At 48.3% G+C, this 11,613-nt stretch overlaps 1 protein-coding gene across 1 annotated transcript in view; it reads right to left on the bottom strand.

The window, feature by feature from the left end:
* Nucleotides 1–9,516, bottom strand: part of TRAP1 (TNF receptor associated protein 1) — a 49,611-nt gene extending 40,095 nt beyond the window's left edge. Inside the window, exon 1 of the mRNA XM_006054930.4 lies at nucleotides 9,389–9,516. Within this exon, the coding sequence (XP_006054992.4) occupies nucleotides 9,389–9,464 (76 nt within the window). The 5' untranslated portion in view covers nucleotides 9,465–9,516. The remainder of the gene's footprint in view (nucleotides 1–9,388) is intronic.
* Nucleotides 9,517–11,613: the final 2,097 nt, after the last annotated feature.

The following is an 11,613-nucleotide window of genomic DNA, read 5'->3' as shown; positions in this document are numbered from 1 at the left end:
GCAATTACATGATTATATGTCAATCATATCAACAGAAAAAAATACAAAATTTTAATGAATAAACAAAATCAATTAGCAATAACCACAGTTTAAAAAAATTTAAGTCAGTGGGCAAACACACTAGAGACAAAAAAAGTCTGAAACACATGGCAGAGGGCTAGTTTCCTTAGTAAAACTAGAGCACTGACAGATCTACAAGGAGAAGGCCAAGCGCAAGAGAGGAAAGGCAATTCACAAAAGAGAGAAACATCAACAGCTCTGAATCATAGAGAAGGATGCATTACCACACTCGTAACTAAAAAACTGCCTCTTCAAACAAGATAGAAGACTTCCCTGGTGGTCCAGTGGTTACGAATCCACCTGCCAATGCAAGGGACGCGGGTTTGATCCCGGGAGGGACACGCCATGGGGCAACTAAGGTGGCATGCTGCAACTACAGAAGCCCGCGATCCACAAGAGAAGCCAGCGCAGTGAGACGCCTGCACACAACTCAAGAGGAACCCGCGCTCCACAGCTCAAGAAAAGCCTGAACACAGCAATGAAGATGCAGCACGGCCAAAACGAAACAATTTTTTAAAAAATAAGTAAAACCAGTAACATTTTCACTATCAGACTGACAAACGCTTATAAAGTACTGCTGTGCTGGCGCTGGTGAAGGTGAAAACTGTTGGCAGTGACTTACACAAACGAAAGCGATGAAGCTGGCAAACAACCTAAAGGTCCATCAGGACAGGGGTAAGTGAAGAAAAAGAAATGCAAAAAGGCAAAATGGCTGTCTGAGGAGGCCTTACAGATAGCTGTGAAAAGAACAGAAGTGAAAGGCAAAGGAGCAAAGGAAAGATATACCCATCTGAATGCAGAGTTCCAAAGAATAGCAAGGAGAGATAAGAAAGCCTTCCTCAGCGATCAATGTAAAGAAATAGAAGAAAACAATAGAATGGGAAAGACTAGAGATTCTCTTCAAGAAAATGAGATACCAAGGGAATATTTCATGCAAAGATGGACTCAATAAGGGACAGAAAGGGTACAGACTTAACAGAAGCAGAAGATATTAAGGAGAGGTGACAAGAATACACAGAAGAACTGTACAAAAAAGATCTTCATGACCCAGATAATCACGATGGTGTGATCACTCACCTAGAGCCAGACATCCTGGAATGCGAAGTCAAGTGGGCCTTAGGAAGCATCACTATGAACAAAGCTAGTGGAGGTGATGGAATTCCAGTTGAGCTACTTCAAATCCTAAAAGATGATGCTGTGAAAGTGCTGCACTCAATATGCCAGCAAATTGGAAAACTCAGCAGTGGCCACAGGACTGGAAAATGTCAGTTTTCATTCCAATCCCAAAGAAAGGCAATGCCAAAGATGCTCAAACTACTGCACAATTGCACTCATCTCACACGCTAGCAAAGTAATGCTCTAAATTCTCCAAGCCAGGCTTCAACAGTATGAGAACCTTGAACTTCCAGATGTTCAAGCTGGATTCAGAAAAGGCAGAGAAACCAGAGATCAAATTGCCAACACCTGTTGGATCATCGAAAACGCAAAAGAATTCCAGAAAAACATCTATTTCTGCTTTATTGACTATGCCAAAGCCTTTGACTACATCACAACAAACTGTGGAAAATTCTTAAAGAGACAGGAATACCAGACCAGCTGACCTGTCTCCTGAGACATTTGTATGCAGGGCAAGAAGCAACAGTTAGAACTGGACATTGAACAACAGACTGGTTCCAAATCAGGAAAGGAGTACATCAAGGCTGTATATTGTCACCCTGCTTATTTAACTTATATGCAGAGTACATCATGAGAAACACTGGGCTGGAAGAAGCACAAGCTGGAATCAAGATTGCCAGGAGAAATATCAATAACCTCAGATATGCAGATGACACCACCCTTATGGCAGAAAGCAAAGAAGAACTCAAGAGCCTCTTGATGAAAGTGAAAGAGGAGAGTGAAAAAGTTGGCTTAAACCTCAACATTCAGAAAACTAAGATCATGGCATCCAGTCTCATCACTTCATGGCAAATAGATGGGGAAGCAATGGAAACAGTGAAAGACTTTATTTTGGGGGGCTCCGAAATCACTGCATGTGGTGACTGCAGGCTCGAAATTAAAAGAGGCTGCTCCTTGGAAGAAAAGGTATGACCAACCTAGATAGCATATTAAAAAGCAGAGACATTACTTAGCCAACAAAGGCCTGTCTAGTCAAAGCTATGGTTTTTCCAGTGGTCATGCAGGGATGTGAGTTGGTCTATAAAGAAAGCTCAGCACCAAAGAATTGATGCTTTTGAACTGTGGTGTTGGAGAAGACTCTTGAGAGTCCCTTGAACTGCAAGGAGATCCAACCAGTCAATCATAAAGAAAATCAGTCCTGAATATTCATTGGAAGGACTGATGCTGAAGCTGAAACTCCAGTATTTTGGTCACCTGATGTGAAGAACTGGCTCATTGGAAAAGACCCTGATGCTGGGAAAGATTGAAGGTGGGAGGAGAAGGGGACGACAGAGGATGAGACGGTTGGATGGCATCACCGACTCAATGGACATGAGTTTGAGGAAACTCCAGGAGTTGCTGATGGACAGGGAGGCCTGGCGTGCTGCAGTCCATGGGGTCGCAAAGAGTCGGACACGACTGAGCGACTGAACTGAACTGACTGAAGTGAAGGAAAGGACGCCACATGGTGGCCCCAGGGCTCTGGGCATCAAGACCCAGCAAGCGCACAGTGGGAGGGGCTGAGTGCACAGGGTCCTGCCCAGGGCAGCCCCTCTTCTTTCCTGAGGGAAGCGGGGTGTGGACAAACCTTTGCCACAGAGACTTTTTTTCAAACCACTGCGCAGTGAGCTGAGAGTCCAGACGGAAGATTTTTCATTGTTACAGGCTGTGATGGAAAACATCACTACCTTCTCACTAATAAAAACAGAAAGCAGTTTTCTCAGGACACTGCTATGACGTTAGCTTGAACTCTAACTCCATACCTCCTCTTACCAACTGCCCGCATCTCCCCTGTGCAGTTGAGGAAAACAGCGAGATGCTAACCCCCTCGCTCAAGAGTGCCCCTAGCGCGGCCCTGGCCGCCCAGCTGTCCCCCCGCTTTGCCAGCCCAGTCCTGTCTGGCCCTGGCCACCCGGCTGTCCCCCTGCTTCGCCAGCCCAGTTCTGTCTCAGGGCCCTGGCCTCGATTGCTCCCTCTGCTTGGAATGTCCTTCCCCAGACACCTTCACCTCCTCCCAGGCTTTGCTTACATGCCACCCTGCTCGTGAGGCCCCCCGCAACTGCCCCTCCTACTGGGATCCCCTTCCCAGTCCGCTCTCTTCACGGGGCTTATCGCGTGACATGCCCACAGCGCGTTCCCGTCCGCGCTGACCGCACTCCAGGGCAGCACTGCAGAAGCCAAGACTCCTGCCCATCTCGTCTCCTGGGTGCCCACAGCACCCGGGCAGCCCCAGGCCCACTGCAGGCACTGCGGGGGTGTGTGCAGAACTGATGCTGCCACACTGCGGGGCACAGGCTGCAGCGGCCCTGACAGTCTGAGGCCACAGGCCCTGGATAAACACGCGCCATTTCCTCAGATGGTACAGCCACAGGACACAGTGTTTCTCAGAATGCAGGTCAAGACTGCTGGTTATGAAGCCAATTCAGTGAGCTAGGTCAGAATTTTTGTTTGTTTAATGAAACAGAAAGTAAAAGAATGCATAGGGCTTCCCTGGTGGCTCAGTGGTAAAGAATCTGCCTGCCAATGAATGAGACACAGGTTCGATCCCTGATACGGGAAGATCCCCCTGCCTTGGTGCACGTAAACCCGTGAGCCACACCTACTGAAGCCCGCTGGCCCTAGAGCCTGTGCTCCGCAACAAGGGAAGCCACCGCCGTGAGCAATCTGTGCACCCCAACCAGAGAGGAGCCCCCGCTCGCTGCAACTAGAAAAAAGCCCACAGAGCAGTGAAGACCCACCACAACCAATAAATAAATAAATAACTAAAACTATAATAAAAAATTTTTAAAAAGAACACAAAGATAATACGGTTAAGTATTTACAAAACTCTTTCAGCTAGGTATGTACATGTGTTTGTACAGTATATGCATACTTGTATAGTAGGTCATGATATGAATGCATTTCTTACTGGGAAAACGTGACAAAAACGTTTGAAATTCACTCATCTAATATCAACCTAATATTTCTAAGTTAAAGCTTCAGATTCTATAAAAAGAAAAATTAATAAATTTACTTGTAAAGTTTAAAATTCTGCAAACTAAAGGTACTTCCACATCAAAGAAAAGGAGAATTAACCCTCTCCCTAAAAGGGAAAATACAATACTGGAAAAAACGAAGTTCTTTGGAATGCAGCCTCAGGCTTTTTTTCCATAACACCGCCAACTATTTTACCACAGTTTTATGCTTTATGTTCTTAACCATGAAATTCTCTGCTTTTCAGTAAGTTGGTTTGGATGGTTCCATTATCTCTCAAATTTCACCAGATATCTCAGGTTAGCTATTCACAACTGAATTTTGTTTCTTAAGTTCTGTAACCACTTGAGGTAAGTCCTGTTTAAAGTGTATCAATATTCTAGACAGAAAGCTCTTCACTTTCTATGTATATATCAAATAAAGATTTCTTTCCTTTAAAATTTTCTAGTTATCTCTAGCACTCCTGAATATTTTCACTATTTCTTACTGTTTCATGAGCTGTTCTGCTGCTGCTGCTAAGTCACCTCAGTCGTGTCCGACTCTGTGCAACCCCACAGACGGCAGCCCACCAGGCTTCCCCGTCCCTGGGATTCTCCAGGCAAGAACACTGGAGTGGGTTGCCATTTCCTTCTCCAATGCATGAAAGTGAAAAGTGAAAGTGAAATTGCTCAGTCGTGTCCAACTCTAGCGACCCCATGGACTGCAGCCCACCAGGCTCCTCCGTCCATGGGATTTTCCAGGCAAGAGTACTGGAGTGGGGTGCCATTGCATTCTCCAATGACCTGTTCTAATCATTCACTACTAAGCAATACTAACACTATCAAGAAACATCAACTCCTGAATCCCAAGAAACATAACAAAACCAAAAGGGAAGGGCATTTCTGAACGGCCAAAATACAACACATAAAATCCACATACTGAGCTTCAGTTAAGCAAGAATATCCTGTTCCCACCTAGAATTCTCCTCTCCTTTAAAAAAAAAACTTGCTAACAAATTTTTGATGTAGCTTTCCAACCCACACCTGAAAATGGAGAGTAGCAGGGAACACAGCTCCAGAGGCCTGGCAAGTTCAAAAGAGTAACAGAGGCTAAAGACAGAAACACTCAGGACGCAGTTTCAGTGCGGGACGCTTTACAGACAGAGGAGCTGTCCCAGCCCAGCGGTCCTGCAGGGGTCTGTGTGTTACAACAGAAGACACTAAATTAACATTCACAATGACCCTGAAAATATCAAAGAAAGATTCTATGCTGTGATTAAGTCTTTTAGAAAAACTTCTCATCACAAAGGTTGAAATGAAATGTTTTACTACTCTACAAGTAGATTTCATGGAAAATCCCCCCAGGACGCCACTCCCTGCAAATGCTGGGATGTTGGCGTGTGCAAACTTCAGAAGGAGCACAGGACATGCTTTGCTCACTCCACCTTCCCAGCACACGCCCGCCACCTCCCTACCCTGTCTCTTTAGGAAGACCCGCACCAACTATTCTGTCCTCAACAGTGTTGCTGTATGTGTGCGTGCGCGCGTGCATGTAGTCACGCACAACTCTTTTTGACCCCATAGACTGTAGCCTGCTCGCTAGGTTCCTCTTGTCCATGGGATTCTCCATGACAAGAATACTGGAGTGGGTTGCCATTTTCTACTCCAGGGGATCTTCCTGACCCAGGGATCGAACCCAGGTCTGCTTCTCCTGCATTGGAAGGTGAATTCTTTACCACTGTGCCACCTTCTTTACCACAGCTTGTTCCTTTCAAATATGGTATTCATTTTGGCTATCTCAAAATTAATTCTTAATATCCTAATCACGTTTCTTGATTATACAGCTGTTAAATAACGGCCATTCTTTCAAAATTAGTTACACCCACGACTCAGGTACTCCTAAATTCAATTTACCTGATCTCTGAGCAACACAAATCAGGTGGAAATAATGCGCCCAAGTAGATACTGGCTCTCCAAGCTACAACTTTCATCACCTTTAATTTCTAGTGGCTTTAGCAGATATAACCAGTGATAGCAGAAATATCTGGAAATCTACCTTTACTAAATGTTACAGAACTACAGGTAAATCTCTGTGTGGACTAAGCAACCAGCAGCTTCCTAGCAAAACGCTAGTGTTCTGTATCAAGAGTGATTAGAGCGTGTTTGAGAAAAATTCTAGGGGACTTCCCTGGTGGTCCAGTGGCTAAGACTTCGCACTCCAACGCAGGGAGCTGGGGACTTCCCCAGGTTGGGGAATGTCACATGCTGCAACTAAGTCCACGTGCCACAGTGAAGACCCAGTGCAGTCACAATAAATAATTAAATTTTTCAAAAAGAAAGAAAAAATATCTAGCTGCTGCATTGAAGGTACCAAGAATGCAGGAGAGGAAAATCCTCTGGCTTTGAACTTGAGCATCTCACCTGAGACTGAAGTGGACACATTTTCACTGATCCTGAGCTGGTATCCCATTTTGAGAGGAGCACCAACGGTCTCTGAAACAGTCCCTCCTCTGTCCCGTTACAACCTGGTATTTTGACACTGGGGTGTGAGAACTGTTCATTTTTCCTTCAGTGGTTACTCGCCACCCTGACTTCCCGCCTCCTGCAGCCTGAAGCCGTATGCCCAGGAGGAGCAAGAAGCTTGGGGATCCTCCTCCTTAGTTCTGATCAATTCCTCCGCCAGAAACTAATTAGGTCTTTGCTCGTCTATTACATTTGGGTTGGTCTGCTCTTCTGCAGACAGTGCAGACCACTCGGGCCCCTCATCCTAACCAAGTGCCCCATGGACTAAAGACCACCTGGTGCCTCTGGACAGCAGGCCACAGATCCCTCCTCTGTCCACAGGCTTCTCTGGTGCTGGCTCTAAGCCCCAGCACCCTATACAGATGGTGCTGCCATTCAGAGTTTAAGCAGTTAACCATCAAAACCTTTATCGTCATGTTAAATTAGCCACACACACAGCTGCTTTACTGAGAGAAGGAAATTTGGCAAGTGACTCCCCACATTCTGCAAACAGCCTGGAACTCCAGAAGTCTACCTGAACTCTTGTGAAGAAAAATGCCAATGCCAGCCAAGGCTCCAGATGGTAGAGAATAGAAAAGTTAACTTAAGCACCAACCGTTCTTACTGTGGCTGCCTCACAGTCTTGTTTTGGCAATGCCAACCAAAAGAGTAAGAATGATACAGGACTTCCTGGTGGTCCAGTGGTTAAGAATCCACCTGCCAATGCAGGGGACACGGGTTCGATTCCTGTCCAGGAAGATCCACATGCCACGGAGCAACTAAACCCCTGCAGCACAATTACTCAACCTGCACACTTAAAACCTCCACAAGAGAAGCCACCACAGTGAGAAGTTCTCACTCACCGCAACTCGAGAAAGCCTGCCCGCCGCAATAAAGACCCAGCGCAACCTAAGAATGGTACAAAGAATGAATTATAAACACACATGATGAGAACATCTTAGAACATGAGGAGTAAAAAGAAAAGAAAATCTTTCTTTCTCTCCTGAGGGCAGCGGGGTGGAGAGACAAGTCAGCTACCAAAAAACATAAGAATCAAACTGACAAGGCTGCTCCCCTGTAATGAAGATGCTAGAAGACAATAGAGAACTATCAGTCTTTGAAGGAAATTATTTTGAGCTGGAATGCAATACCCATCCAAACTACAAGTATGAGGGAAAAATAAAAATAATTTTAGACACGGTGGGGCTTTAAGAATATACAACCCATTGTCTTTTTCTGCAAAACTAACACAAGGGTATACTCTGGTAAAACAGGAAATAAACACCAAAAGAAGGAAGGTGTTGGATACAAGTAACAGTAATAAAAACTACAGCTGTCTTATCTGTTAATGTATGATATTTTCAAAAATCATTGTTTAAAAAAAAGAGACTGCAACATTTTAAACTCAGGTAACAGAAAAAGCTGTAAAACAGATGAACACACCCATGTAAATGTAAGTTAAACAAGATATAATACAAGTTTGGAAAAGAGCTTATACCCAGTGTTGGAGAAGAGGCTTTGCTATAGGTGCTTTTGTTCCCAGCTAATGGGAATATAAATCGCTTAAGCCTTTTTGGACAGTAATTTGGCAATATCAGGTAATATTTTAAATATGCACACGCTGTGAACCATCAATTCTAAAATTCTAATTCTGTAATTCTAAATAAATGCCATGCATGGTCACAAAGATTAAATACTCGCCCATTCTAAACAGCACTGTAATGACCAGAGCAAAACAAAAACAAAAACAAAAACAAAAACAAAAAACCCACCAAAACAACCCCAAACCCGCCAATCAAACCAAACCCTCGGTAATCATCTTTATAACGTCCGCCAACAGCACAACGTTAAGCAAACGATGATACGTAGTCCGTAACACAGAATACTACGTGGCCTTGTAAAGTCGTAAACTGATACATACAAACAGAAAACATGTGTAAGCCATCCTGGAGCTTAAAAAAAAAAATCTGTAGCACAAAGCATAAACGGTTTAGGCCTTTTTACGTAAAAATCGTTAGATGTGTGTATTTATATGTGTGTAACTGTTTGTGTGCAGAACCAGGAAGGAACGCCAAGATGTTCACCCGCCGTGACTTCCGAGTGGGGAGTGAGAGAAGGGACTGCGGTCATGGGTTTTTTTTTCCAACATTGATTTGAGCACCTCCCAATTTCAAGCCCTGGGTTACGGAGGTCAACAACCCCAGAGTCCGGGGCCGCGCGAGGGCCCGGGGCCGGTTTTCTGGTTCGCCGCCGCGCGCCGGGCCGAGCGGGCCTCAGGTGTTGTCGATGGGACACGGGGCCATTCCACTTGGGGGAGGGGAGGAACCGAGCGCAGCCAAGGGGCTGAGGTAATCCCCCGGGTGAAGCCCGCAGCCAGCGCACACGCGCCCTTTGGTTTCAACTCCCCGAACCTGCTGGCGGCCCCTCCGCCTCAACCCGGCCTGACCAGCCTCTACTGTAGGCAGTCACGCGGGCACGGGCTCAACCCCGTCACCTCCGGAGAAACCCGCAGCTCGGGCCGAGTCAGGTGTCCCCAGGACGCACCGAGCGCTCAGCGTTCGCCGCGCGCTGGGAGCATAATCCTCACAGAACCTCCCGCGCCGCATGAGGGAGAGCCGCCACCGCGCGTCCCACAGAGAATAGGAGCTGTGGGGACCCGGAGGCTCCGCGCGTCCCCGCTCCCGCTCACCTCCCACCCGCCCTTGTCTGGTCGCCCTCACCTCTGCAGGCAGCCGCCAGCGCCGGCGCCCGGAGGCGGCGGCCAGAAAGCAGCAGCGTCCGCAGCTCGCGAGCCATGTCGTTCCTCCGGCTTCCCGGGCAGCCACGCGCGCCGGGGGCGGGGGCGGGGCGGGGCTTTCTCCGGGCGCGGCGCGGTGACGTCACGGCGCGCGCCCGGGTGCCCGTCCGCCGTTTGCGCCGGCGGGTGGGCGGGGCCGTCTGTGGCTCGGGCGCGGCCGGCCCGCGCGGGGACAGTCGGGCCTGGGGGCGGGACCCCCCACGACCTTGTGTCGCGTTGTCAAGGGCGACGGCCGTGCGCGCGGAGCCGCCCGGGCACTAGCCCGCCAACTGGGCCTCAGTATGTGCGTCCCAGAAACTGGGTGCAGATATTCGCACCCACCGCGAACAGCGTGAAAAAGCGGCTCCGGGGCAGAAGCGGCTAACATCTTCGGGGTCTTTGTCCCCGGCCTCTGGTCCAGACCGCTGGAAGTCAGTCTCTTCCAACCAAGTCAGGCCAGATAGCTAAAAAGTGTGAAAAAGGAGAATTTCACGCTTGGTTTGCTTACACCAAAACACTGGAGCCAAGGCCCACCAGCAAAACTGGGCTTATGCATTCATTCCAATTCTCTTGCCCTCCTGGAGGTGAATTTGGTTGCGGATTCGGACCGTCAACGTCACAGAGCTCCAAGCCACGTAAAACGCAGATTCTCTGGCAACGCCTGAAGTGGGGCTCAGGCGGCCCCCTGATGACTGAGGTACACTGAAGACTGGCTGCCACAAACGAGTGGTAAATAACTGCACAGAAACGAGTTGAGATTGTGACAGGATCTGCAAAGGACAGGAGCTGGGAGAGTGTCCTCCAGTGGGGCCTGGACGTAGCTGAGGCCGCGCGGGAGGGAATGTGACGGGGAATACTTAACACGAGGAAGGTGTCAAGCATGATTGCCAAGTTCCAGGCTTAAGCAGCTGAGAAGAGGAACCTTGAAGAGGTAGGCCCATCTGGATGGAAGGGCCGGAGGTTGCTCACCTGGAGACTCCAGCAGCCTCCTCACTGACACGGCCGCACCCGCCCCCCTCCCCCCCTCCCCCCCCCCGCCCCCCGCCCCCATTCTCTGCACAGCCACTGATGGTAGACTCCTCAGTCAGGGCACTCCAAGGATTTCCCTGCACATAATTAATTCCAAAATCCTCCCTCAGCCTCAGTCCTGCATAACCTGACCCCTGCCTGATCCCTCCCTCGCTACACTCCAGACACACAGCTAGTCCTAGACATAGGGTTCCCAGGAAGTCACTGAACGGAGGGGTCTCAGCCTCACATTTCATGTGTTGTTCACTCCACTCAGGAAACCATCTCTGGTAAGTGCTGACACATTGGTCGATGGGGCAATAGATCTAAGCTGGGGAGCCCTCTTATTACAGAAAGAGGAAGTGGTATTTAGCAAAGGGAGGAGGGAAACCTCGGCTTCAGTTGGTGGCGGAGATGGGGTGGGGGGGGTGGGCCGACCTCTGCCAAGACAGGCGGGACCCAGGGCAAAGTTATTGGGTTCCAGACACACCTACCAGGGCCCTCTGTCTTCTCTTCGCCTGTGGCCTTTGTGATACTGAGTCCTCTGGTAACCCAGGGAACTGTGGCTTTTTAAAGTGCTCAGGGATCCAAGCCAGTCTTGAGGAGGTCATGATCAGATTTCAGGCCCTACGCAAATAAGAAAAGTGGAAGAAGGAAAAGAATGAGTAGAGGCAGAGGTACTTGAGTTGAATTGATGGAGACCGGTGGGGAGTCGCTTGGGGAGAGCAGAGAGAGAAATGGAGGGAGTAGTAGGCAGAGGGAGACCCCTCGATCTCTCCATCATCGTGGCCACTGTGAGGCTGCTCATTCCTTTCACAGAAGTCACTGCCTTCTCCTAGGGGTAAGCTGAGGGCCATGAAAAATGCCCACTGCATTTTTATTCAATACAATAGCCAGAAGGTGAGAGCAACCCAAGGGTCCATTGATGGATGAATGGGTAAACAAAATATGCTCTATACGTACAGTGGAATATTATTCAGACAAGAAGGAAATTCTGACATACGCTCCCATCCATCAGTAAGAATCAAGATGCTAGCAAGATCCCGGATAATTTATCTGCACGCACATTAAGCTTGAGATGGAAGCACTGTCCCTCGGGACACACGGCACTAGAGGATCACGTGCTTCCTCAACAGTGGAACGGCCTGCGATCCTCGACCT

The sequence above is a fragment of the Bubalus bubalis genome, chromosome 24 (genome assembly GCF_019923935.1).
Source record: "Bubalus bubalis isolate 160015118507 breed Murrah chromosome 24, NDDB_SH_1, whole genome shotgun sequence".
In the NCBI taxonomy this organism is placed as follows: Eukaryota; Metazoa; Chordata; class Mammalia; order Artiodactyla; family Bovidae; genus Bubalus; species Bubalus bubalis.
The sequence above is the reverse complement of the archived record's forward strand: the minus strand, read 5'-3'. Positions and strand labels throughout refer to the sequence as shown.